The following is a 25,404-nucleotide window of genomic DNA, read 5'->3' as shown; positions in this document are numbered from 1 at the left end:
AAGAAAAGAATTAAACATTTATTCTGACTTAACCGTAGAAAGTATGTTTCAATGTAACCAAATATATAGCAACCAAGTAGGATTTGTTTTAGGAATTACAAGATAGCTCAAAATTAGTAAATCTAATAAAGTTCATTAACGAATCCAGACTGAAAATCAAATAATCATCTACATAGGTGTTGAAAAGGCATTTGACAAAATCAACAATCATTCTTGATTTTTAAAAATGACTCTATAAGATAGAAATTAGGTGAATTTTTTCTAATGCGATAAAATATACCTTTTTCAGATCAAATGGAGTCGAGTTATGGTAGAATAAAAGCAGAATTGAGTAGTTGACTCAATTTTCGAATAAGCATGGCTATGTTCTAATATATATATGTTGGTGAAACAGTAATTAACACAAGAGTCATTTCTACTTAAAGTCATAAGCAAAACAAGTATGCCCATATCACCACTCTCATATTGGAGGTAATAGCCAATGCAATTAGGCAAAAGAAAGATGCTAGAAATACAAAAATTAAAAAGGAAGAAGAAAACTCCTATTGCTTGCAGATAGTATGGTTGCCTCCCTAGAAAATCCAAGGAATCAATTAAAAATTGCTATAACAATAAGAGAACTCAATGGGGTAGTAAAGTACAAAAATATACAGAAATTAATAGTTTTTGTGTGTTCAAAGTATATCTAGATAGGAAGTGTAACAGAGAAAGTCACATAATGGCAACAAAATAATGATAAAATAACTAGTATTAAAACTAATAAAAGATGTAAACCTATATAAAAATTTTTAAGACAACACTGATGGATACAAAATGTGATGAGCAAATGGAAAGATATGTTATCAAATAGAAACACTTGTCATTATCAGAAGTGTCACTTTTTCCCAAGTTAATGAATAAATTTAATCAGATTTCAATAAAAATTCTTATGAAGTTTTTTTTGGTGTTCTCCCTCCCCCCTCTTTTAAGTAGATGAATCAATTCTAAAGTTCATATTAAAAAGTAAACACACACAAGAACAGACAGGAGTGATCAGAAAAAAATAACAAATAATGAGGATCAGCACAGTCAGACTAATTGGAATATACTCAAAAGTCTCAATAACTAAAGCAGAGTGCTGGTGCATAAAAAGGGAGATAGACCAATGGAATAGGACAGAAAAGTCCAAAAATACACTACAAAATATATAGGAATTTAGTAGTAAAGGTTCATTACAAACAGTGGGACAAGGATAGACTATTCAACAATTATTATTGGGATCACTACATAGCCATTTGGAAAATGATGAAGTTGGATCCATATCTTACATCTTACCCTAAGATAAGTTCCAAATGGGTCAATATTTAACATTAAAATATAATTTCACAAGAAAAGATAGGATTATTATTTTAATATCTGAAATACAACAATGACTCAAAATATGGAAGCCATAAAATAAAAGTAAAGTCAACCATGTAGAAATAAAAAACTCATCTTCATGATGAAAGATAAATGGCAGGTGGAAAACAGCGGAAAATGTAACTTATTCACATATTTTCATATAAAAGAAAGAAAATCAAGTATCACATTTGCATTTGCTTATGTATGTATAAAGAAACTTTGGAAGGATCCACTGAAAACTAAAAAGAAGTTATTTAAGGCAGAGGTAGAATACTGGGTACATGGAGGATAAGAATGGGAAACTTTTCATTGTATAACTATATATTTTGGCTATTGAACCAGGTGAATATGTTGCTTATCTGAAAAGTTAAAATTTGAAAAAGTCCCTGCTCTCAACTTATGTGGTTTACTTTCCACAACAGAGAGAAGGACATTTGGGATCCTAGTGAGATAACTAAATCTGTGAATATAAGAAACTGATTAAATACACTTCTTAAGTCTTCATTAGTGCCTCATAAATAGTGAAGCATATAGTAGCAGCCCAATAAATACTTTTAAAAATAGAAGTGAGCTGTAGAAGAAATGGGCTCAAGAAACAAATTATAGCAAAAGCAGGGCCTTTGGGATTTAGGAGAGAGAGATCTGGGGAAATAAGGGGGTGGGAAAGGCTCGCGCATGCTCCATAGAGAGAACTGCCTTATTTGAAGTCCTTTTAAGTTTGTATGAATATATTATTGTTCTATGTACTTTTCCATGTAAGGAGCTATATCATCAACTGAAAATATAACAAATTGTACCTGTTGCAGATAGTGTTGGTAATATGTATCTTCAGGTTTTCTGTGACATTTTTCATCTCCCTCTGATAACCAGACATTCCTGAGTCTTTGATATAATGAGGATTATTTCTCATTAAATATTCCCCCAAATAAATAATTGGATCAAACTTAGTTGGAATATCAGCTTCTGACAAAAGCTTCTTTTTTTCCACTTGCATTAACATATTTTCCATTCCAACAACTAAGGTGGGTAGAAGTTTGTCAAGCAAATATGCACGAGTATTCAGAGTCATGTTGTCAATATTAAACCAGTCTTTGGCCAAAGTATCCTTAGGGATTTTTTTCTCAGCCTTTTTTTCTAGTTCTTTTTTCAGTTTATCCTTATCTATTATTTTCTGCTGCATTGCTTGAGCTCTTGCCTCCACTCTTTCAAAAAGATTTTTCTTCCATGGTTGCTCTATTTTTGAATCCAGTACAGTTTGATCTAAATTGAAAACCACACTTGCAGGTTCTCTAATTACAACATTCTTCGAGATTTCAATGTTAGGTTCCTTTACTGAACCAGTTGCGATCCTTGGCTTCTCCTCCAGTTTTGATTCTAAGGAGGCGGGGGGAGGGAGGGATGAAATATAAGGAATATTAGAAGTAGATTTTAATATATGCTAGTTTAGAATATTGCTAGGAGAAAACATCTCTTTAAATGGTGTATTCAAACACAGTTGAAAGTAACAGAAAGTCAGACAACAGTGACTCTAACCATAAGGCCATTTATTGTTGACTTAATCAGAAATCATTCAGCAGCTCAGTGTTTTTCATTAAGTACCTAGCCCATTTCATTATTCTTTATTCATTTTTGTGCTTATACCTCAGGATCATAAAATAGCTATTGCAGCTCCAGACAGCTCTTCTTTACAGGAGAAAAGGATTGAGAACAAAGAGGATTTCTCCTCTTGAGATTCTGTTTTATTATCCAAGAAGAAAAGATCCCAGATCCCTGCTCCAACACTTTACATTTCATTGACCCTAATCAGGTTACATGTCTGCTCCTAGACCAATAGCTGATAAAGGGAAAAGGGACTACTATGACTAGTTTTGACTGATCATAATTTATTCCTTCATGTCAGAGTTTACGTCACGTTATCTGATATTAGATATTTCCATCTTCTGTAATATTGAGGTTTAGTTGGCAGGCAAAAAGGTAGGGAAATGTCTGCTGAGTGGACAGTGAAGAGAGTCTACCACACATGTATATTTAAATATATTTCTTCCCACTTTCATATTTCTAGCCTCTTTCATTTTTAAAATGTAGTATGGAGATATGAGACCAAGATAGTGAACTAAGAATAAGCACCTACTACTCCCTCCCTACTAAAAGCTCTATAAATGACAGAAAAGGTTTTGTGTGTGTATCCTATATAATAAAAGGGTAATGTGCAAATTATTACTGAACAGTGGAACGACCAGAATGCCTGCAGCCCTTCCCCCAGCTGGCCCCACCCCTGAGTACCCCCCCCCCCCGAATCGGGGGCTGGGCTGGCTGGCAAACCACCTGTAGCCCTTCGCCCTGGCTGGCCCCACCCACAGCCCCTCGCCCCAGCTGGCACACCCCTGATGGTGGGGTGGGCTGGCTGGACCCCACCAGTGTATGAATTCATGCACCGGGCCTCTATTTTTAATATAAACATAAGAATGCTGGCAATCATGAAGGAGTCCTTCAGTAGGCAGAAATTTTGAGGGTCTCTGAAAAATGTAAGGTGAGTGGGAGCAGAATGATTGAAGAAAATATGGGACTAAAAATATAAGGGAGAAAAACATACACTGTGAAATTTGAGAGCAGCTTTGAGGCACCCCAAGTTTAAAGAATGTAGATATGGATTCATCCTTGCATTGGGACATAATGGTTTGGGATAGAGAGGCAGGATAATGTCTCCATACACAGAGAAAATAAATTGCTGACAGACTTCACTGGCTGCACGTCTTACCTCTCGGCTACAATCACTGGCAGCAGGTTACAGAAAACAAAAACTCCATCCACAAAAGAGCAAACCTGGATTCCCAAATGCAAATGTGGGAATAAGAATCATGACTAAAGAAAACTATCATAACATAAGAATCATGACTAAATAAAACTATCTCCATGACTAAATTCAACCAATGCAATAATTAATAATACCCAAGGAAATAGTATTAATAGAATAAATGTAAGGAGTCTCTAAAAGAATTATAATCAATGTCCTCACAGCAGAGAAATTAAAGAAAATAAAAAGAATGTTATAGCCCTGGTCAAGTGGCTCAGATGGTTGGACTGTCATTTCATACACCATAAAGAATGTGGTTTCAATTCCTGATCAGAGCACATGCCCAGGTTGTGGATTCGATCCCCAGTCATGGCACATACAGGAGGCAACGAATCAATGTTTATCTCTTACATTGATGTTTCTTTCTCTCTCTTTTTCTCCCCTTCTCTTTCTCTAAAATCAATAAAAACATATATCCTCAGTTGAGGATTTTTAAAAATGTTATAAATGCTATGGAAAATAAAAGAAGAACAATTGGGTACCTAGTACTCAGATCTTGGTTGCTAATATCATTCTCAAATTTTTACAAATCAGGACTCATTGGAGAAATGGCTAATTTAAGGACTGGGGCAGGAAATATACATATGATGAGCCTGGAGCATCTTGTAGTGCCAGAAAATAAGGAAGTGTTCAAACAACTCTGCAATGATTGTGATATGTCAAAGGGACACAGCAGCCAACTGAAAGAGCTCCTAATGGCCAAAGATGAAACAATTTGAGCTAAGAAATGAAGTAGTATTGGATTATAACCAAGTATAAAAGAAATATTCATAAACCCATACTGATATAAACAAATACTTGAATAAATAAGTAAATGGGGGAAATAGACAAATGTCCTTCCTGTGCAGAAGTATTCAAAAAAGTATGCCCTCAAAAAGGTAGAGTATAATGCTCTTCTTTTTAAGTGTGGGCTGTGCATAAGTGACTTCTTCCTGAAAGTAGGGTATGGAAATGATTACTTTACAGTGGACAAACCTGACAAAGCTATCTCAGTCAGATGAGAAAAATTAACATCAAGAGTACAAAGTCATGCTAATAGCATATATGATATACTTGATAGGATGTGATGAGGATAGCATTTTACCTCTGTAGTCTTCCTCCCCCAAACCCATAATCTCAACCTTATCATGATTTTTTTTAAAAAAAAACACCTTCAGACCAATCACAATTAGGGACATTCTATAAAATACTTGATAGTACTCCTCTTTTTTAAAAAATATATTTTATTGATTTTTTTACAGAGAGGAAGGGAGAGGGATAGAGAGTTAGAAACATCGATGAGAGAGAAACATCAATCAGCTGCCTCTTGCACACCCCCTACTGAGGATGTGCCCACAACCAAGGTACATGCCCTTGACCGGAATCAAACCTGGGACCCTTGAGTCCACAGGCTGATGCTCTATCCACTGAGCCAAACCGGTTAGGGCTTGATAGTACTCCTTAACACATGTTCTATTTCTCTGCAGCATGAGACCACTTTTTCTCCACTGAGATATATATATTAATCCTCACCCCAGGATATATTTATTGATTTTAGAGAGAGAAGAAGGGGAGAGAGAGAGAGAGAGAGAGAGAGAGAGAGAGAGAGAGAGAGAGAGAAATATTGATTGGCTGCCTCCCACACCCGCCCCAACTGGAGATCAAACCTGCAACCCAGGTATGCCCTGACTGGAATCGAACCCACAACCCTTTTGATGTACCAGATGATGCTCCAACCAAGCTGACCTCTAATGATAGATATTTTTGTCTGCCCAAATTTCTTTCTTAGTCAATTTGGTTTAGATAATACTGACCTCACCCATTTATTTTTTATTTTACATTTATTTAAATATATTTTTATTGATTTCAGAGAGGAAGGGAGAGGGAGAGAGAGATAGAAACACCAATGATGAGAGAGAATCATCCATCAGCTGCTGCCTCCTTCCCACCTCCTCCTGGGGATTGAGCCCACAACCTGGGCATGTGCCCTGACCAGAATTGAACCCGGACCCTTCGGTCCACAGGCCGACCCTCCATCCACTGAGCCAAACCAGCTAGGGCACCTCACCCATTTAGATCCAGGGATGGATGGTGATCCAAACCTGACCACTGTCAAGATCACTAAAAATAAGGAAATCTGAGAGACTGTCAGAAAAGTCTAATTAAGTAGTCTCTAAAGAAACCCTTGAAAAGCCAATATTTAATCTAAACAATGCCTTGTATCCAATAGTAGATAGTATTTATGAACCTTCCTCCCAAGTTTTTATTTCCTTTTTGGCTAATTCTCTTATTTTAATATGGGGAAGTGTGGAAGATAGTATAATGCTTTCCTTTTACATCTTGGTTGGATTTAGAAACAAATTGACCACTTTTTGGGGGGACGGGGAAATTCATTCTGTTTTGTAACACTGCTCATTAATATACATTGTTTATATTTTTATTTTAAATAGGAGTGTAAGAGCAGTTCTTGAAAGTGTGCAGGTTCTAATGCATTCTCTCTGCTTCTAACCTTTCCAGGATAATGCAAGACTATATATTCCTTCTCCTGCTTTAAAAATAGTGCTACAGATGTATAGCAAAGTAATACCTACCCACTGCCACAACCCATTATAAACCCCCACATGAACTAGGGCATTCTCTATCTTCGTTATAGCCTATTAGTGCTCCTCTAGTATTCTTAGATATTATAAGTTGCTAAGCAATAATCCTAGTGCTTACATTGTCCCTCCTGATACGTAGAAGAGAAATAGATGTTGTGTTTGGTTACAACTCTAGTCAAACACTTCTCTCGTAGGGCCATAAAACCAAGAAAAGAAAAGGAGGTTCAGCAATAGCAGGGTCAATAAATCAGGATTCTGATTAAGCCTATATACAACTGTCTTTTGACTGAGTGACCTCTGAATTCAAGGATCATAAATTACAGCACTGCCCCAAGGACAAATTAACTCAGAGATTCATTTGAATATGGTTTCAAACAGGTGCTTTTTAAAAAGAAAAGCAGGTCTGTGTTTGGACATTCCTAAACCTTTTACAGATGTTTTTATTCATGTATACATTCATTCAATAAATAATTATTGATGTCTCACTTTGTGTCTAGCACTATGCTAAGCACTGAAGTTCTATTTCAGGATTTTCTTCCTAAACTCTTCATAGAATTAAAAGCCTTTCATGCACACCAACGTACACACTTTCACCCTTGTACGAATCCACCTTCTAACATACAAAGACCTATTCATTTACACACTATGGGCATAAATGCTTTCTACTAAATAAGTAGGGACACAAAAGAATTCCTTATTCATATTGTGTGAAAGGTCTTACAAGTGACTTTTATCATTTCCTGCACTTAGTGCATAGCCCACTGCTGAGCATGGCCTCGGTACAACCCTATTGAAGGACAGAAATAGGAATGAATTATAATCCACATTATAATAAGCCTTAGTAGACTCTTTCTTCACAAGAAGGCATGTAACATTAGTGGGACTGGCTCCTGATTAAATTAGTGAAAATTGACCCAGCAGGGCTATTCCACTAGATGTATGATGTTCTCTTTAAACACAGTCCCTGTCTGAAACTCATCTGGCTTGGTCTTATCAGGATTTCTTAACATTTCTACATAATGTAGAAAGACTACTGTGAAAGCAGAGGAAAAGAAACACTACTAAATACTGCTACAATTAAATTCAATAGCTATAGGAAAAGGCATTTTCCTACAAAACTTTGTTTAATCTTAGGCTCCGTAATGAGAACAGAGCTGAGCAAATTGATAGTTTTTTTAAAAAAAGATTTCTCAAAATGCAAGTTAAACTCATAGTAAAAAGTAAAAACAATTAAGACAAAGAAGTGAGAAATTCATATGGTATATTTAACCACAGTATTTTCTATGCGAAGATACATATTTGAGCACATTCTGGGAGCTGCCTGGCAAGATGACATCATTTTGACAAATATATAATAAGGATAAAAACACTTCCTTTGACATGTTGAAATTGCAATAACAGTTCCTCCTCCCACGTCTTACACACACACACACACACACACACACACACACACACACACACACACATTCACAAAGGGAGATTCAGAATATTAGATTTAATTATGACTGATCACTGAATAAATTAAGTATATTTCATTGCGTTTAATATTGCAACAAGGAACTGCAATTTTTCAGTATATATCATGTTCTGGGATAGGCTTACACAAACAAAACACACTTCCTTCTACTATACATGGAAAAGCAATAACAGAAATTGAAACTATAAGAACAGGAAAGACCAAAACCTATTGATTAATATGTTTTCTAGAGAGACAATAAATTATATGAAAGAATACATATGTGAAGTTTTGCAGGTGCAAATTTGGCCATAACTGATTAATGTGAACACCTAATTAAATTTATAACAAGTTACCTAGATCACAGTTTTGTTTGGCATGTTTAAAAGGAAAGAGTTCATTTATAAACCTGGCCCAAGTGATTAAGGTAAAGGCAAAGTATATGTATGAAATAGTGGTGGTAGAGTGTGGGAGTGAGAAGAAAGTGAAACCAAGAGACTGGTATCGGGGTGAGGGGAAGACAGGTGGAGAGGGACTTGCAAAGAAACTTTTTAAAAAGTTAGTGATGCTGTGAAAATTGTACTAAGTTTACAATAACAACAGAACAAATGTTGGAAAGTTTGGTTCTTAATGTGTAAATATTAAAATGTGTATTAAGAAGAAATAGTCAACCGTTGCTTAAATTGGTTAAAAAGTCAGAGAAACACTTTGTAGAAAAGTAAGCATCTAAAAGTTATAACTAACATATACATAGCAATTTATAGTTTGGAAAACACTTCAATAACTATTATTATAATTCAGCTTTGCATAGTGTATCATATACTAAAAACTCAATTCTTGTAAACTGAATTGAAGGGAATTTCAATTAATTGAAATGGTTAAATTGAAAATATTGTAAAGAATTTCTGTCACACAGGATTTCACTAAGTATCTGAAATTAGAAGAACTAACATTATTAATAGCATTTGGTGTAAAAATTTTAAAAGTTACTGGCATTATGTGTACGTTTGGTGTTTTCTCATTTTTTTTAACTTATGATTAAACGTAAAATATATATATTTAAAAAAAGACAAACTAGTGAAAGGAATGAATGTCTTGCCCACTTATTTATTGCCTTCTGAATCATAATACATTTTAAATCTGCATAATTATGTGGGATTTCAGTTAAGTATGGGACTAGAAGTCAAACAGAATAAATGTGTGGTCAGGTACAGGGGTAAAAAGAAAAAACAGAAAAACAATATGCAGGCCTAATCACCATGGCTCCCCATTTTATGTTTGTACTAGAGGCCTGGTGCACAAATTTGTGCACTGGTGGGGTCCCTCGGCCTGGCCAGAGATCAGGTTGTCTCACTCAGTCCCGAGTGGGGCCAATGGGGGCCAGCCTGCCAGGAACAGACCACGGGAGGTTGGCCGCCTAGGAAGGACTTGCGAGAGGGCTCCAGGGTGTGTCTGGCCCATCTCACCCAGTCCTGATCAGCCAGGCCCCAGAAGCAAGCTAACCTACCTGTCAGATCGTCTGCCCCCTGGTGGTCAGTACACATTATAGCGACTGGTGGACCAGTCAAATGGTCGGACACTTAGCATATTACACTTTTATTATATAGGGTTAATGGGTTTTCTGGTATGTCTCCAATCTTAGCTAATTTTCTCTTTTAGTACAAGATGAATAGTCATAATATTGCCTTAAAAGTATTAATAGAAGTTAAAGGGAATACATTTTAAACTATTTTCCAAACTGCATTTAAAATACTCCTAAGATTATATTTTTAAAGGGCAAAATCTTGAGAAATGTATCCCTAATAAAAACTACGTAATAGTTTTAAAATCTATTGTGCAGAGCAGCAATTTTCAATCTTTTTCATCTTATGAAACACATAAACTAATTACTAAAATTCTGCAGTGCACCAAAAGTATTTTTGCCGATTTGACAAAAAAATATAGGTACAATTTTGATTCATTCACACCAGATAGCCATTGTCATGTTGTCATTTTTTAAATTTGACAATCTAAGGGAAAAGAGGTCAGTGCCCCAACTAAATCGTCAGGTATTGCATGTTTTAAAAATTCTTGTGGCACACCAGTGTGCCTGCCACAGGATACCAATTGAAAATTGCTGCTGTAGGGGAATGGCTAGTTCTCTACCTTCGGATTTGTTTTCATCTGTTGTTTCATCTTCCCCATCTTTGCCGATATCTAATGCAGAACTTTGTGCTGAACTATGTGAACTCTGAAAAGAAAAAGAAGCCTTTCAAAATGAGTTGCTCTTCTTCAAAGTTGCATCAACTCTCCCAATTAAAGAATGTAGATAAATGCCTTATAGTTGCCAAACATTCCTACTTAATTTTTCTAGGATTTAATGCTGTATATTAGAAGCAACGTAGTAATCAGTCTATTTACTGCATTCACAAGATAAAATGTATTGGCTCAATGTGTCAGCACATCTTCCTATTGCTAACAAAGTAATATGCTAAGAATATTATGCTACAGGTACATTACTCTTTGAATTCTACAATACTTTCTAGAAACATAATTCACAGCATAGTGAAATCAGACTTTTGAAAATATTTTTAATATATTTTATTGATTTTGTATAGAGAGGAAGGGATAGAGATAGAGAATTAGAAACATCGATGACAGAGAAACATCAATCAGCTGCCTCCTGCACAATCCCCACTGGGGATCTAGCCTGCAACCAAGGTATATGCCCTTGACCAGAATCGAACCCAGGACCTTTCAGTCCGCCGGCCGATGCTCTATTCACTGAGCCAAACAGGCGAGGGCGAAAATATTTCTTTTACTATTGGAATCATCTTCCATGTTTGTGGGTGAAAGAAAACATTTCATCTTAATTGAGGAAATTTAAGGTTAGTTTTATGAATAAATAGTGGCAAAATAGCTTTTTGTACTTATGACAGTGTACTTTTAAAAGATGAAGAATAGAATATTTTAGAGACTCATGTTAATCAACTTAATGGTGAATCCATATAACTATGTTCAGTTGCTTCCCTTTACTATAAAATGCTTTCTCATATAAGTCTTGCATTTATTTAAACACAAAGTTACTTAAATGATTAACATGAAAAGTACAGAATGATCATGAAATTACCCTAAAAACTGGTGGTTATTGTATTTAGGGTAATAGTTCTGATTTTAGAAAGCAATCTTTATTTATGTTTAATTCATAATAGCTCTTCAGAAATAATTTATCTATGAAAGCATCCTGCAACTGATTCAAAGGAGTCAGCTTAATTTTCCATTTGCCATTTTATTTATCTGTTTGAATATCCACATCTTTTCTTTTCCTTCTTTTATAAGAAAATTAATTTGTTCAAGTTACTCTCCAGCATTAATATTTGACTTTTTCTTAAATATATATTTTTTATTGATTTTTTTTACAGAGAGGAAGGGAGAAGGATAGAGAGTTAGAAACATCGCTGATAGAGAAACATCAATTAGCCGCCTCCTGCACACCCCCTACTGGGAATGTGCCCGTAACCAAGGTACATGCCCTTGACCGGAATCGAACCCGGGACCCCTCAGTCCGCAGGCTGATGCTCTATCCACTGAGCCAAACCGGTTAGGGCCAATATCTGACTTTTTATGAAAATTCTACCTCAGTAGGCTCATTCGTGTTAGTTGCTTCCTGTTTCTTTTCTTTGTTTTCTTCTCCATTTTCCTAAAATGGAAACAGTGTTAATAAGTGTTATCCAGAAGGAACTGTAGATAAACTAATACCTTATACTCTAGTATAGCAAGCTTTTTATGTTAAAAATTTTCACATAATGAGTAAACATCATACCAAATAAAATCACACCAAGGTAGTGTATTAACAAATTCAAACAGTAACAGGCTCATTATTACACTAGGGGCCCAGTGCACAAAATTCGTGCATGGGTAGGGTCCCTAGCCCAGGCCAGCGATCAGGGCCGATTGGGGCTTTCTGGCTGCTGGCCGGGGCCTTCCCTCCCCAAGCTGCCGGCTGCAGGCCAGAGCCTTTCTTCCCCAGCTGCCAGCTGCCGGCTGGGGCCTCCCTTCATTCTGCACCACCCGCTGGTGGTCAGCACATGTCATAGCTAGCAGTCGAACTCCTAAGGGGACAATTTACGTATTAGCCTTTTATTATATAGATAAGGTATGTCAACCAACTAGAAGCAGGCCACTGCTTTTTAGTTGACCCCTTTTTTGCATTTTTGTCAAAATTTGATGCAGAATACTTCAACTAAAAAGAATTAATTAAATGATAGAGTATGATATTTCATCTCAATTCTCCCAAGAAAACTGAGTCTCAAATCCTCTTGTGGTTAAATGGTTAGGCATTTATTTAGGCCAGGTACCTGAGCAGGTTTGGGTTCCTCTTGAGATGGTGACTCACTCATCTGGACCAGTAAAAAATATCATCAAATGGTAGGGGAAAGTATTACCAGACCATTATTAATAACAAAAAGAGAGAAAGACAATATTAATAAACAGCAAAAGGTACTCTGAAAATCAAAATCTCCCCTGACCCCCACCACATCCCACCATTCTATTGAATGGTAATGAGTTCTCAACTGTTAAATTTTTCAAACTGTAATACTGTTATTTCTGTTATTACTGACCAAAGCTAGATTGCTAGGCTAGTGCTCAGGGAGACAGGAAAACTCACCCCAGTAATCATCACTATTATCATTAAAAAAACCACACCAGCAACAGTAATGCAATTGAATTTTTAAAAACATTGTCATCCTCATTAATTTTTGAAATAACAAACAAAATGAGGTGAAGTAAAACTTTGATGGCTATCTAATTCATGTGAGAAAGGCTGACAGACATCAGAATAATAATCTCACTAAAAAACATTTTTTTGGGAAGGGGAATTCTGAGAGGAATGTGATTTATCTGTTTATTTATTCATATTAATGAATTAAATTGTATAAGTACCAAGTCCCCACTTCATTGCAAATGACTATAGATTCAACCACAGATTATCAAAATCACTTCTGTGCCAAAATTCATTTAAGAGTTTGTGTATGTTTAGTCTATTTTGTGCTATGTAAAAAGTAAATTTTATATTCATGGCCTCTGTCTCTAGGGCAGTTACAATCTAGGGACTCTTTAATCTGAAATATTATGCTTATAATGTACTAGAGTATTCACCTTTTTATCAACATAACACATGTTCTAGTTGAATAAACCAAAAGTACTGCCTTTGGAGACAACAGATTCCAACACTTAAAAATAGCTGCCTTGAAGCCTTTTTGAAGCAGTTTATATATAAACTAGATTTATTTGATAGGTCCCAATTGTACATTCTCACAGACTGCTTTCTTTGCTTATAGTATTCCATCTCCTGAAATTACTAAGAAGCATCCTTCCATTTCTGTAAAAATCTGTTTTGTTTGGAAACACCCAGATAAATTCAACTCAAGAAACCTTATTTGGGTGCCTTCTATATGCAGGTAGACACTGGGGTTAAAAATATGAATCAGGCCTGCCTTTAAGGGGTTCCCAGGTTAGTGAGGGGAAAAATGAATAAACAGATGCAACTCAATTTGCAAAGTGCAAAAGTACGGGTACATACAAAATGTTCAGGAACACAGAGGAATAAGTATTATATTTTTCCAGAGAGATCAGGGAATTTTTCACAGAAAAATAGATTTTCAAGCTGTATTCAGGGACTAGTAAGACCTTTTTGTATAAAGGTGTGGGGAAGATTATTTGAGGCAGAAGGAACAATACACACACAAGAGGATATGAAAGTTCAAAAAGTGTTTGAAGCATTCATGTAATAGAGCATCTATATATATAAAAGCCTAAGCAACCGTTTGATCATTCAACCATTTGACTGGTAGCTATGACACACATTGACCACCAGGGAGCAGATGCTCAGCGCACAGGCATGGAAACATGGAACAGGCTGATGAATCTCAGAAGGAAAGGGGAGAGGGGGGAGAGCAGGAAGAGATTAACCAAAGATCTTATATGCATACTAGAGGCCCGGTGCATGGATTCATGCACCAGTGGGGTCCCTCGGCCTGACCTGTGGGGATCGGGCTGAAACTAGCAGTCCAACATCGCTTGAGGGGTCCTGGATTGCGAGAGGGTGCAGGCCAGACTGAGGGACCCCACTCTAGTCCTATATAATCCTATATAATAAAAGCCTAATATGCTAAGTGTCCAGTCAGCCTGTCGGCTATTCAACCAATCAAAACATAATATGCTAATGACTAGAGGCCTGGTGCATGAAATTTGGGCACTGGGTGGGGGGGTGTCCCTCAGCCCAGCCTGCACCCTCTCCAATCTGGGACCCCTATGGGATCGGGCCTAAACTGGCAGTTGGACATCCCTCTCACAATCTAGGACTGCTGGCTCTCAACCACTCACCTGCCTGCCTACCTGATTGCCCCTAACTGCTTCTTCCTGCCAGCATGATCACTCCCTAACTACTCCCCTGCCAGCCTGATCAACACCTAACTGCTCCCCTGCCAGCCCGATTGCCCCCAACTGCCCTCCCATGCAGGCCCGGTCACCACCAACTGCCCTCCCCTGCCAGCCCAGTCACCCCTAACTGCCCTCCCCTGCAGGCCTGGTCCCCCCAACTGCCCTCCCTTCCCTGCAGGCCCGGTCACCCCCAACTGCCCTCCCCTGCTGGCCTGGTCACCCCTAACTGCCTTCCCCTGCTGGCCTGATCACCCACAACTGCCCTCCCCTGCTGGCCATCTTGTGGCAGCCATCTTGTGACCACATGGGGGTGGCCATCTTGTGCGAGGGTGTGATGGTCAATTTGCATGTTACCTCTTTATTATATTGGATTATATAGGATATGCTAAGGCTGCTCAACTGCTTGCTATGACATGCACTGACCAACCAGGGGCAGACAGTTGACCAGTCGCTATGACATGCACTGACCACCAGGGGCAGATGCTCCAACCAGTAGGTTAGCTTGCTGCTGGGGTCCAGCTGATTGGGACCGAGCAAGATGGGCCAGACACACCCTGGAGCCCTTCTGTGGTCCCTCCCCAGCTGCCCAATCTCCTGCGTCCCTCCCTCCCAGGCCCTGATCATGCATAAATTCATGCACCGGGCCTCTAGTAGTTATATAAAAGAAAGTGGCAGAAAATGAAAGTAAAAATGTCAAATAGTTGTTGGTGCCAATTCAGTGGCAACAGGAAGCTTTAATTTGGGGTGCAGTAAAGAAGGAAACTTTATTCAGTGCAAAACAGCTCAATTGTGATACAGTACAGCTGTGAAAACAGCACTGAAAAACAGCTCAATAGTGTTATAGCTCAAGTATGAAGCAGCACAGTTGTGAAACAACATGGCTGAGAAGAGGCCCTGGACAAGGGCGACCTGGGGCAAGGCAGCTCTGCTCTGCTCAGGTCAGCTCCATCTGCGCTGGTCCACACTGCTCTGCCTTGCTCTGCTCCAGTCTGTTCTGCTCCCGCAGGATCTCTTCCATGTTTTAGCACAAGAAGGGGAAATAGTCTTTAGTCTTTGGTGGAAAGGGAAAGTGCTCCCAGAGCCAGAGGGGAGCTGACTTATATAGAAGGTCCCTGATTGGTCTGTCTGCATACAAATGAGTACTCCAAATCTTCACAGTTTGATTGGTCCAAAAAACACTGTCCTGGTTGGTCAGAATGAAGCTGCTCTGATTCAGTGGTGAAGATGCTGATGGGGATATAGCTGCACAACCAACTGAGGGGAGAGGAAGAGGAAGCCTCAGTTCCATTGGTTGAAATAGGATTTCAGGAAATCCTCTATCAGGGCTGGTTCAGATGGCAGAAACACAGTGCAGGAAGGCAGTTTAGTGCAGGCTGCAGGCAACTTAGTGCAGGCTTCTCCCTAAAGTGCAGTTTGCATGAGAGGCCCCAGGTTAGAAATGGCTGCTAGGCTCCGGTTTTTTGCGTTTTTTTTTTTTTTTTTTGGGGGGGGGGGTGTGTGCGCGCGCGTTTGGTTTTTTTAAAGCCCAGTTAAACCACTAGGAGCCCTTCTTAGTAGGTATGTCTTTCTCAGGGTCCACAAAAGGTAAATTTTCAATCTTCAAAGAGTTACTTATGCTAAAGCAAGGAGTTTAGACTTTATTCTATGTGTGTTTTTTAAACATAGTACAGATGTGATCAAGTTGGTAGTTCCAGCAAAGACTGGAAGTGTGAAGGAATGGGGTGGGGAAAAGAGAATCAAGGTAAATTTTGCACCTTAAATGTTGCACCTGAGATGAATGCCTCACTGCCCCTCACTCTATTCTAGTTTAGGCTCTGCCAGACATTGTCAGTACCCATATTCCTTCAGCTTCACCTTTACAAAACATGCAGATGGCTTCTGGTTGCAAGCATCTGCAATTCTCTCAGAGGACTTCCTGATAGTCCAAATGTGGGACAGGCCAGAAGAACTTGGAAGTTAATATCTGATAGGAGAAGCCCTCAGCCATGGATGAATAGGAAGTTGCACAGTCTCACAGGTGGAGCATTTCTGAGGCATTTCTATTCTGGCTCCCAGAGTTACCCAATGGCATTGAGCTTCAGTTGCCCAATATTGCATTTGATACTCAATAATACAGGCTTCCTTTATTTCCTGTATTTCTTCCCTACACACTTACCGTTGTTTTTTGGAACCACCTCCCAATGAACTTGTACTCAACATTTTAGATCAGGGTCTGTTCTGAGAGAACCCAAACAAAAACAGCTACAATCATCAGGACTGGGGCATAATTGGATCTAAGGAGTGAAAGAAGAGGTTAGTTAAGGCTCACTGAGTGTTTTCTTTTTTCCATGTTTAGAAAGGTGAATGGATGGTGATGCCATTTGTTGAAATAAGGGAAGGGAAGAATAACAGGTTTGAGGAATGATACAAATTTAAGTTTGGAGGCATTACATTTAAGCTACCTGCTTGATAGCCTGACAGAAGTGTCCAGTAAGAATCTGAATGCCACTGAAATATATTATGATGCATTTGTAGGAAGTTATGCAGAATCAAGTCCACTGGAAAATGATGGAAGCATTGTCCAGTCTAAACAGCATTACTTTGCATTTGAATTACTCAAAGTGTATAGCATTCTGCACACCTCACACTCCCACCCATAAGATTCCAGAGTCATTCCACTTAGGTTGTTGGCTGTGAGCTAGCCTTTGTAAATTTAGTTTAGGACTCTCCACACACACTCCCAATAGATTTGTAAATTGGTGAATTGCAGCATTTGGCATCTCGGTTGGCAAGACTGTCAGTCATATATGAAAGAGCAGCCAATTATCCTTGAGGAAGGGGTTTCCCAGTATAAAAAAGAAATCATACATTATTCTGATTACTCAGACTACTAAAAGATATATGATTTAATTAGATTTGTTATGAATCTTGATCCTCTGGGTATTGATGGAAAATGTCTTTGTTGCTAGTGTAGCTCACCCAGTAACAATAGCTAGAGAAGAAGAAAAAAGGCTGAACATAAACTTTTCTTGATGAACACTTAAAAGTAAAGCTAAGGCCCTAACTGATTTAGCTCACTGGATAAAGCATTGGCCCATGGACTGAAGGGTCTCGGGTTTGATTCTGGTGAAGGGCAAGTACCTCAGTTGCAAGCTTGATCCCTAGTCCTGGTTGGGGCATGTGCGGGAGGCAAGCAATTAATATGTCTATCTCACATCATGTTTCTCTCTCTGTCTCTCCTCCTCCCTTCCACTTTGTCTAAAAAAAAATCAATGGAAAAATATCCTCTGATAAGGATCAACAACAACAACAAAATAGCTACTATAATTTGCTAATATATATGCAATATAAAAAGAAGTAAATTGTGGCAGCAAAAATAGAAAATATGTGTGTATGGAGGGGAGTAAAAGGGTAGAGTTTTTGTGTGTAATTGAAGTTATCAGCTTAAAATAAATTTTGCATCTATTAGATGTTTTATGTTTCATGTTAAACACAAAGCAAAAATCCATAGGAGATACACAAAAGATAAAGAGAAGGGAATCAAAACATACCACTATGGAAAATTATCTGTTCACAAAGGAAGGCAAAAAGCGGAGAAAGGAACTATAAAATATTTAGAAAACAGTAAGATGACATTAGTAAGTCCTTACCTATTAACAATTACTCTAAATGTAAATGAATTAAATTCTCCATCAAAATGCATAGAGTTGCTCAGTGAATTACACAAACAAGACCCAATTATATGATAACTACAAGAGACTCACATCAGCTTAAAGGACACATATAGGCAAAAGTGAAGGGATGTAAAAAGAGATTCCATGCAAATGGAAACCAAAAGAGACAAAATAGGCTATAAGCCAAAAACTGTAACAAATACATTATATAATTAATGATAAAGGGTTCTATTCATCAAGAATTATGGGTTGCAGACTTATAGCATAAATTGAATTCACAATCTAGCTATGTTACTTATGTGAAAATTGGGGCACTGATTGGTAAGAAGGGGGACCCTGAAATTTGGAATGGTGACATTTAATTGGACTAGGAGACTGATAATCTCAAACACATGAGCTACTCTGAGCCTCTTTTGCCAATGGAAGCAGTTTGTTCTCCTGTATTTGTGGAAACTAGCCTTCTCTTAATTGAAAACATTGTAATAATCTCATCTTGGGCAATAGCTTTGCAGGGGAATGCCCATTTTTCTCAAGACTCACCATAACCACCTCTTATTTCTAGTAAAATCATAACTAAAATCAGATCTTAAAATGCTCCAACAGGGCAAATACGAAGTCTGACCAGGAGGAAATGGCTTTTATAGCAAAAGATTTTCACTATTTGCTTACATAGTGGCAGAAACCCAGGGAATGTGTGCTAGTATATTATAAGGGAGTTAAAGCAAGGAGCACAGAATATAATACTGGCTTGGTTAGAATTTCTTGCTATGGGTACATTTATCAGGAAGTAAGAATTTAATGTGTTAGCATTTATAGCTGGGAGTGACACTAACCATTTGGTGAGTTCACTGAAACATAGACTCCACAGTGGCCTATGTTTATTCAAATTGAGATACTAGAACTTCCCTGACATAACATAAAGAGATCCAAAGGCTTAGGGAGACAGGAATTTTGAAATAGATTTATCACATATGACCTGCACATCTACTACTCCAAGTACATCTCCCTAGAGGACTTAGGGGACATTATTAAGGCACTGAAAAATAATTAGAGCGTGGGAGTGCTTGCATCCTTGGAAAGTTCTGTGGTGGCTTTCATCCGTAGGCTAGGCATGATGGGATGATCCATTTCAAAGTATCAGAGGTCAATGTCAGTGTTTAACCACCAAAGACAAGGTGGGCACATTTACCAAAAAGAGAAGTATAGATATAGTGGTAATCGGATATTTTGATCCTTAGTGATCTTTATAGCTAAATGATTATGGTGGTCCTAGGAATAAAATAGATGGCCAGTTTACTAAAATGTTGATCATCTACACATAATATTAAAAATCCCATATGGTGGAAAAAATATTACTTCAGTCCCCACAGTGGGAAATTCAGACCTTTTACCTAAGCCTCTTAATTGAAAGGAAGGCTGGATCCCCTTAAAGAAGAATTCTGCAGCACTGCCATTAATAGACATTGAAAATCTTCCTCTATGTCTTCTCCATAGGGACATCTGGCCATTTTGTAAAATGATTGTGTGCTAGGGAAAAAGAAATATCCAGGTTTTTAGAGATTTCTAAACATTGGCGCTAAATTTATGTTCATTCCTGGGGGCCCAAAATACCACTGCAGTCTACCAGTTTAAGTGGGGGCTTGTGGTGGACAGGTGAGAGACAGAGTCGTTTTTAAAAAACCTTTATTGTTGAAAGTATTACATATGTCCCTCTTATTCCCCCATCGAACCCCGAGAGATAGATTCTTAATTCAAGTTTGAATCACAGGGGGCTGAGTGGGTCTATAGAACCACTAGGTAGTGATTTAATCAGTTCCTGGATGTATAATTAAAATAGATACCTGATAACTGGCAGCATTTCCATATTGGCTCTCTGATCCTGGAATAAGGGCCATTATAGTCTAAAGGGTCAAGTTAAAGACCTTAGAAATCCCCCTCCCCCACATACACACATACCAGGAGAGTAAACAAAAATTATTGCTTTATTGGGAGAGCAGAATGTGGGATTATAGAGATTAATGACACCAATAAAGATCTGAAAGAAACGGAGGTGATGAAACCTATCTCATGCCAATTTAACTTTCCTGTTTGGCCTGTGAAGAAGGTGGATGGATCTTGGAGAATGACTGTAAATTATTATAAATTTAATCAGGTGATACCTTCAGTAAGAGCTGCTCTTCTATAGGTAGTATCTTTACTGGAATAAATCAACATAGCCCCTACCATTTGGTATGCAGCTATTGAACTGGAAAATGCTTACTTCTCCATACAAATTGGCAAGGAACACCAGAAGCAATTTGCTTTTACTAGGCAGGGCTGACAATATAACTTCACAGTCTTGCTACAATTACATCAGTTCTCCTACTCTCTGCCATATTATAGCCCAGAAAGATATTGAGAATCTCAGCCTTCCAATCAACATTGAATTGCTCCAGTACATTGAAGACATTATACTAATTGGATCTGGGGAGCAGGAAGTAGCAAATGGGAAAAAAGAACTATCAGAGTCAAATATAATTTATACCTGTAAATTTTGAATCGTTGTGAAAGTGTTTTAAATTTCTCAGCTATTTATATAAAATAAGTGCTCATCAATAATGACTACCTGTCTCTCAATTGATGTTTCTATCTCTCACTCCCTCTCCCTTCCTCTCTCTCTCTCTAAAATAAATAAATAAATAAATAAATTAATTAATTAATTAATTTAAAAAATATCAATAAAAACCTAAAATAATAATAATGACTACCAAGTGGTCATTGTTAAACTCTCTTTTTGAGGAATTACATAGTTATTTCAATCACAAAACCTTACATTAAAAAGTTATGTTTATAGCCCTTGCTGGTTTGGCTCAGTGGATAGAGTGTCAGCCTGCGGATTAAAGGGACCTAGGTTCGATTCTGGTAGAGGACATATGCCCAGGTTGTGGGCTTAATCCCCAGTGGAGGGCACGCAGAAGGCAACTGATCAGTGGTTCTCTCTCATCATTGATGTTTCTGTTTCTATCTCCCTCTCCCTTCCTCTCTGAAATCAATAAAAAAAATTGTTTAAAGTTATGTTTACAGATATAATCTCAGGTTTTTATTAAAATTTTTAGAATTATTTAGAAGCATATATAAAATTAATATTTATCAGCCCATACAGTTGCCTTTAATCCCCTTTAATTTACCCCAGTGTGCTACACAAATATCATTTCTCTGGATGTTAGGATATGAAAAAAGATTGAGAAGCACTGCTTTAACTTCAGATCAGGATTCTTAACCTCAATTAATTTTAGTAAATGTGTGAAATATGGAAGTGTATCTTTATGGAGAGATGATTAATAGTTTTCATCAGGTTTCAAAGCTTAAGAACCAGCTGGTCTCAGGAATTTCAGAACTTCCCCTATAATTTCACCCCCAAAGAAGAAATGATACAAATTAAGGGTTAATTGAACTCCAACAGTAGAAACAGGTCATTATCACGGGTGAGAAGAATAAAGGTGCTATTAATGGAAGTAGGAGGACTTTTATCTTTTTGGCACACTCTTGTGGGAATATTGCTCTTGGTCTCTCTTCTCGAATTCAACCAGTATAGTAAGAGGATTCTAGGATTTTCTCTCTATTTGAAGTAGAGATCTTCTCTCTCAGATCACCTGAAGACCAAGTAGGAACCAGGGTGGAGCCTAAGGAAAAGCAGGTATAAATGGGGCAGAGAGCATAGATTTCAAATGCTCACATGTGACCCACCTCGGTTCACAAAGCAACTATATTGGGATCTGCAGCCAAAGCTTTAAATCCAATATCATAAAGCCCACATTTGCCTAGACCTTCTCTTCTGTGTGTCTAAAACACTTTGTACATATCTACATTCCATATATACTGGAGGGGAGGCCTGGTGCATGAAAATTCATCCACTTGTGGCGGGGGGATCCCTCAGCCCGGCCTGCCACCTCTCACAGTTCAGGAGCCCTCAGGGGTGGGAAGCAACCCTGGTGATCAGGGGAAGGCAACGCCCCATCACACCTCTGCTGCTGCCACTGCTGGCAGCGCAAGCCTTGGCTGGCCCTGGTTACCTGAGCCTCAGGCGGCGCTGGGCGGCTGGGCAGCCACCATCCAAGGCTTGCCTGCGCCTTGGGCTGGCCCTGGGCAGCTGGGGGGCTGAGGGGAATGGGGGACTCCGGAGGCAGGCACATGGAGTGGCCGGGCCCACCTTGGGGCAGGCCCGGCCTTGCTGCGTCTGCCGCCCTAGTGGGGCTGAGGGGACTGGGTGCCGCCATCTTGTGGCTGTGGGCGCCACCATCTTTGAGAGCGGGGCAGTCAATTAGCATATTCCCTCCTTATTGGCTGTGGGCACCACCATCTTTGAGGGTGGGGCAGTCAATTAGCATATTCCCTCTTTATTAGATAGGATATCTCCCTTGGGGACTAGCAGTGATGACAAGCCATACCACCACTAAACCCTACTGTCATTATTTGATGTGGTCTCCCCAGCTAACTGGCTATGAGGCTGTTAAGAGAGGTAGATAGACTCTTATTTTGTTCTTAAAAGTGTCTACATATAAGACACATTCAATATTTTCTCAGTTAAAGGTGAGTAAGTGCCCTGACTGGTTTGGCTCAGTGGATAGAGCATCGGCCTAGGGACTTAAAGGTCCCAGGTTCAATTCCCGTCAAGGGCACGTACCTTGGTTGTGGGGCAGCTGATCGATGTTTCTCTCTCATCGATGTTTCTAACTCTCTATCCCTCTCCCTTTTCTCTCTGTAAAAAAATCAATAAAATGTATTTTAAAAAATTAAGGTGAATAAGCTAAAGAATATGCACCAATAATTTCTACAACTTCGTTTTCTTAAAAACTCATATACCAGGAAGAGATACTTCCCCTGTAAATTAATAAATTAAGTTCCTGATACAAACTTAATGTGAATTTATAATCCCAATTTTGACCAGGGTTGTATCACCTCAGATACGTTGTATATAAATATTCTATGCCTACCTACAGATGAGACATCTTAACCACTAATCTACTTCTCCTACTATTAAGGCATGAATCATCTTTATAGTTATTTTTGTTCCCTTTTTGCTAGATGCTATTTTCTACACATAGGGTACACTCAGCAAAAGCTAACTGAACTTGGAACAAACTTTAGGGACTAATGATCTTAATTACATACAAGGCTTTGCAGTTTATACTGCGCTTTACTATACACCAGTTTCATTTGATCACAAGAATCCTGTGAGTTAGAGCTTTATTGCAGAGATGAAGAAACGAAAACTCAAAAAGTTTAAGCCATTTGCTTAAGGTTTTAGAGCTGGGATTAGAAGCCTATGGCAGTGCTCTTTCCCACTGTAAGATTAATGAAATTGTCTCTCTCGTCTTCCAAAAGAATTCCTTAAGATCATATTGCTACACAAAAGTAATGTTGCTGCCTCTGAGTCAGTAAGAAAGTCAACATGTAAGTACATTTCTAAGAACTATTGATTTGAATAACTTTTCCTAGAATGATTCTTTGGTTTATAAGCCACATGTGTTTCATTTCAGTTCATTCAGCTTCCAGCTATGTGTATCTCTTGGCTCTGCATACAGCTGCCTGTTTGGTCTTCCAAGCACTGATTCAGAGTTCTTACTTCTGAACTTTTATCGACTCTTTTCCTGTTTACCAGGTAGCTCTGGGAAAAACACAGTCAAGGTGGTTTAATCTGTGAATCATACATCTTTAATTTTGTCTCGCAGGCGTTCTTGACCACCACCAGGGGGCAAAAGCCGACCAGCTGGCTTCTCTGTCATACGCTTCTTCTCCATAGGACAGTACAGTACGAGGGACCCTCGGTGTCTGATTCTCCGTGGAACCGCCCTGCTAATTATGTCAAGCCCAGGGCCCCTGGGAGAGAACAAAGGCTCGGCGCAGAGGGCTCTAGTGGCACTTCCCACACAGAAGCCAGAAAGCGCTCAGCAGCCCTGTCAGTGTAAAAGCAGCAACGAGATCCTAGAGTTTGGGTGACAAACAGGAGGAGGTAGGCTTTAGTAACTGCAAACTCCGGAATGTGTTTTCTACAGCTTTGCTATGCATGCCGGTATTTACCAGAGCATCCATTCAAACTGAGAAATAGCTTTGTCAGTTCTCTCTGTGTAACCAATGGTATTTGCGTAGTGCATTCTTTCCCCCTTTTTAATCTTGATGTTTCATTATCTCCTTGGCCTAAAGTGCTGCGGACAGCTTGTCTTTTAGAAACGGACTCCTTTAAAATAGTTCATCTGCATTTCACACGTGTCTACGAAATAATGAAATCTAGAAACAAGGTGAAGAAACCTCTAGAAGCAAATCCTGTTTAATTTCTTCCCAGTCGGAAGCAAGTGGCAGGTAAATGGCAGGTTGGACCCTTAGTACTCTGAGCCCAGCCTTCTGGGCCTCGCCGCAGGCGCCCTCAGCCTCTCTTTACCTCAGGAATAATGAAATGAGTCCTCAGACGGGGACCAGGGGAATAGAGGACACGGAGGGGGGGGGGGGGGCTGGGGACGGGGGGAGGTTAACATGAAGCGTCCCAGGAAATAGAATTAAAAATCTTTCTTTCAAAAAGACTCGTCATAAAACATGCATGGGCTCTGAGACCGAAGGGTGGGAAAGATGAGAAAAAGCCCGCGAGTCCGGGTCAAAGGAAGATGACAAACTCGAGTCCTGCTCACGCCAGGTGGGTTTCTAGCTCGTAAGTTCCATCCCCACTCAGAAAGGGGGTCTGAATCCCGCGGAGCCCTTTCCCACCAGAAAACGTGTTGGCGTCCGGTTTTCACTTCAGTTTCTTGGCCTAAGGTTGGTTAAGCTGTGCGCTCACCTCATAAAATGGTTATCTGTGGGGAGTTGGGACTCCAGCGGCCCCCGCCCGGGTCCGGTCACCCCACCCGACTCCATAACCCGCCGCGGACTGACGACGCGAGCCCAGCGCGAGGGAGGAAACCGGGAGGGGGCGGCGGCCGGCGGCGCACACTCCCGGCGGCTTCCGGCAACTCAAGGGTTAGCGCGCGGCAGCGGCGCGCGCCGAGGGGAGAGGCGGTTGCTGACAGGTGGCGCCTGCGCACTGGGAAC

General features: G+C 39.2%; 1 protein-coding gene across 1 annotated transcript in view; it reads right to left on the bottom strand.

Moving 5' to 3' along the window:
• The window catches only part of EFCAB5 (EF-hand calcium binding domain 5), a gene marked incomplete at its 3' end in the record, with an annotated part of 98,231 nt that extends 95,545 nt beyond the window's left edge, over positions 1–2,686 (bottom strand). The window contains exon 1 of the mRNA XM_080677330.1: positions 2,178–2,686. Within this exon, the coding sequence (XP_080533456.1) occupies positions 2,178–2,560 (383 nt within the window). The 5' untranslated portion in view covers positions 2,561–2,686. The remainder of the gene's footprint in view (positions 1–2,177) is intronic.
• Between the last annotated feature and the right edge of the window lie 22,718 nt (positions 2,687–25,404).

Source organism: Plecotus auritus (genome assembly GCF_963455305.1).
Source record: "Plecotus auritus genome assembly, chromosome: 7".
NCBI classification, from domain to species: domain Eukaryota; kingdom Metazoa; phylum Chordata; class Mammalia; order Chiroptera; family Vespertilionidae; genus Plecotus; species Plecotus auritus.
The sequence above is the reverse complement of the archived record's forward strand: the minus strand, read 5'-3'. Positions and strand labels throughout refer to the sequence as shown.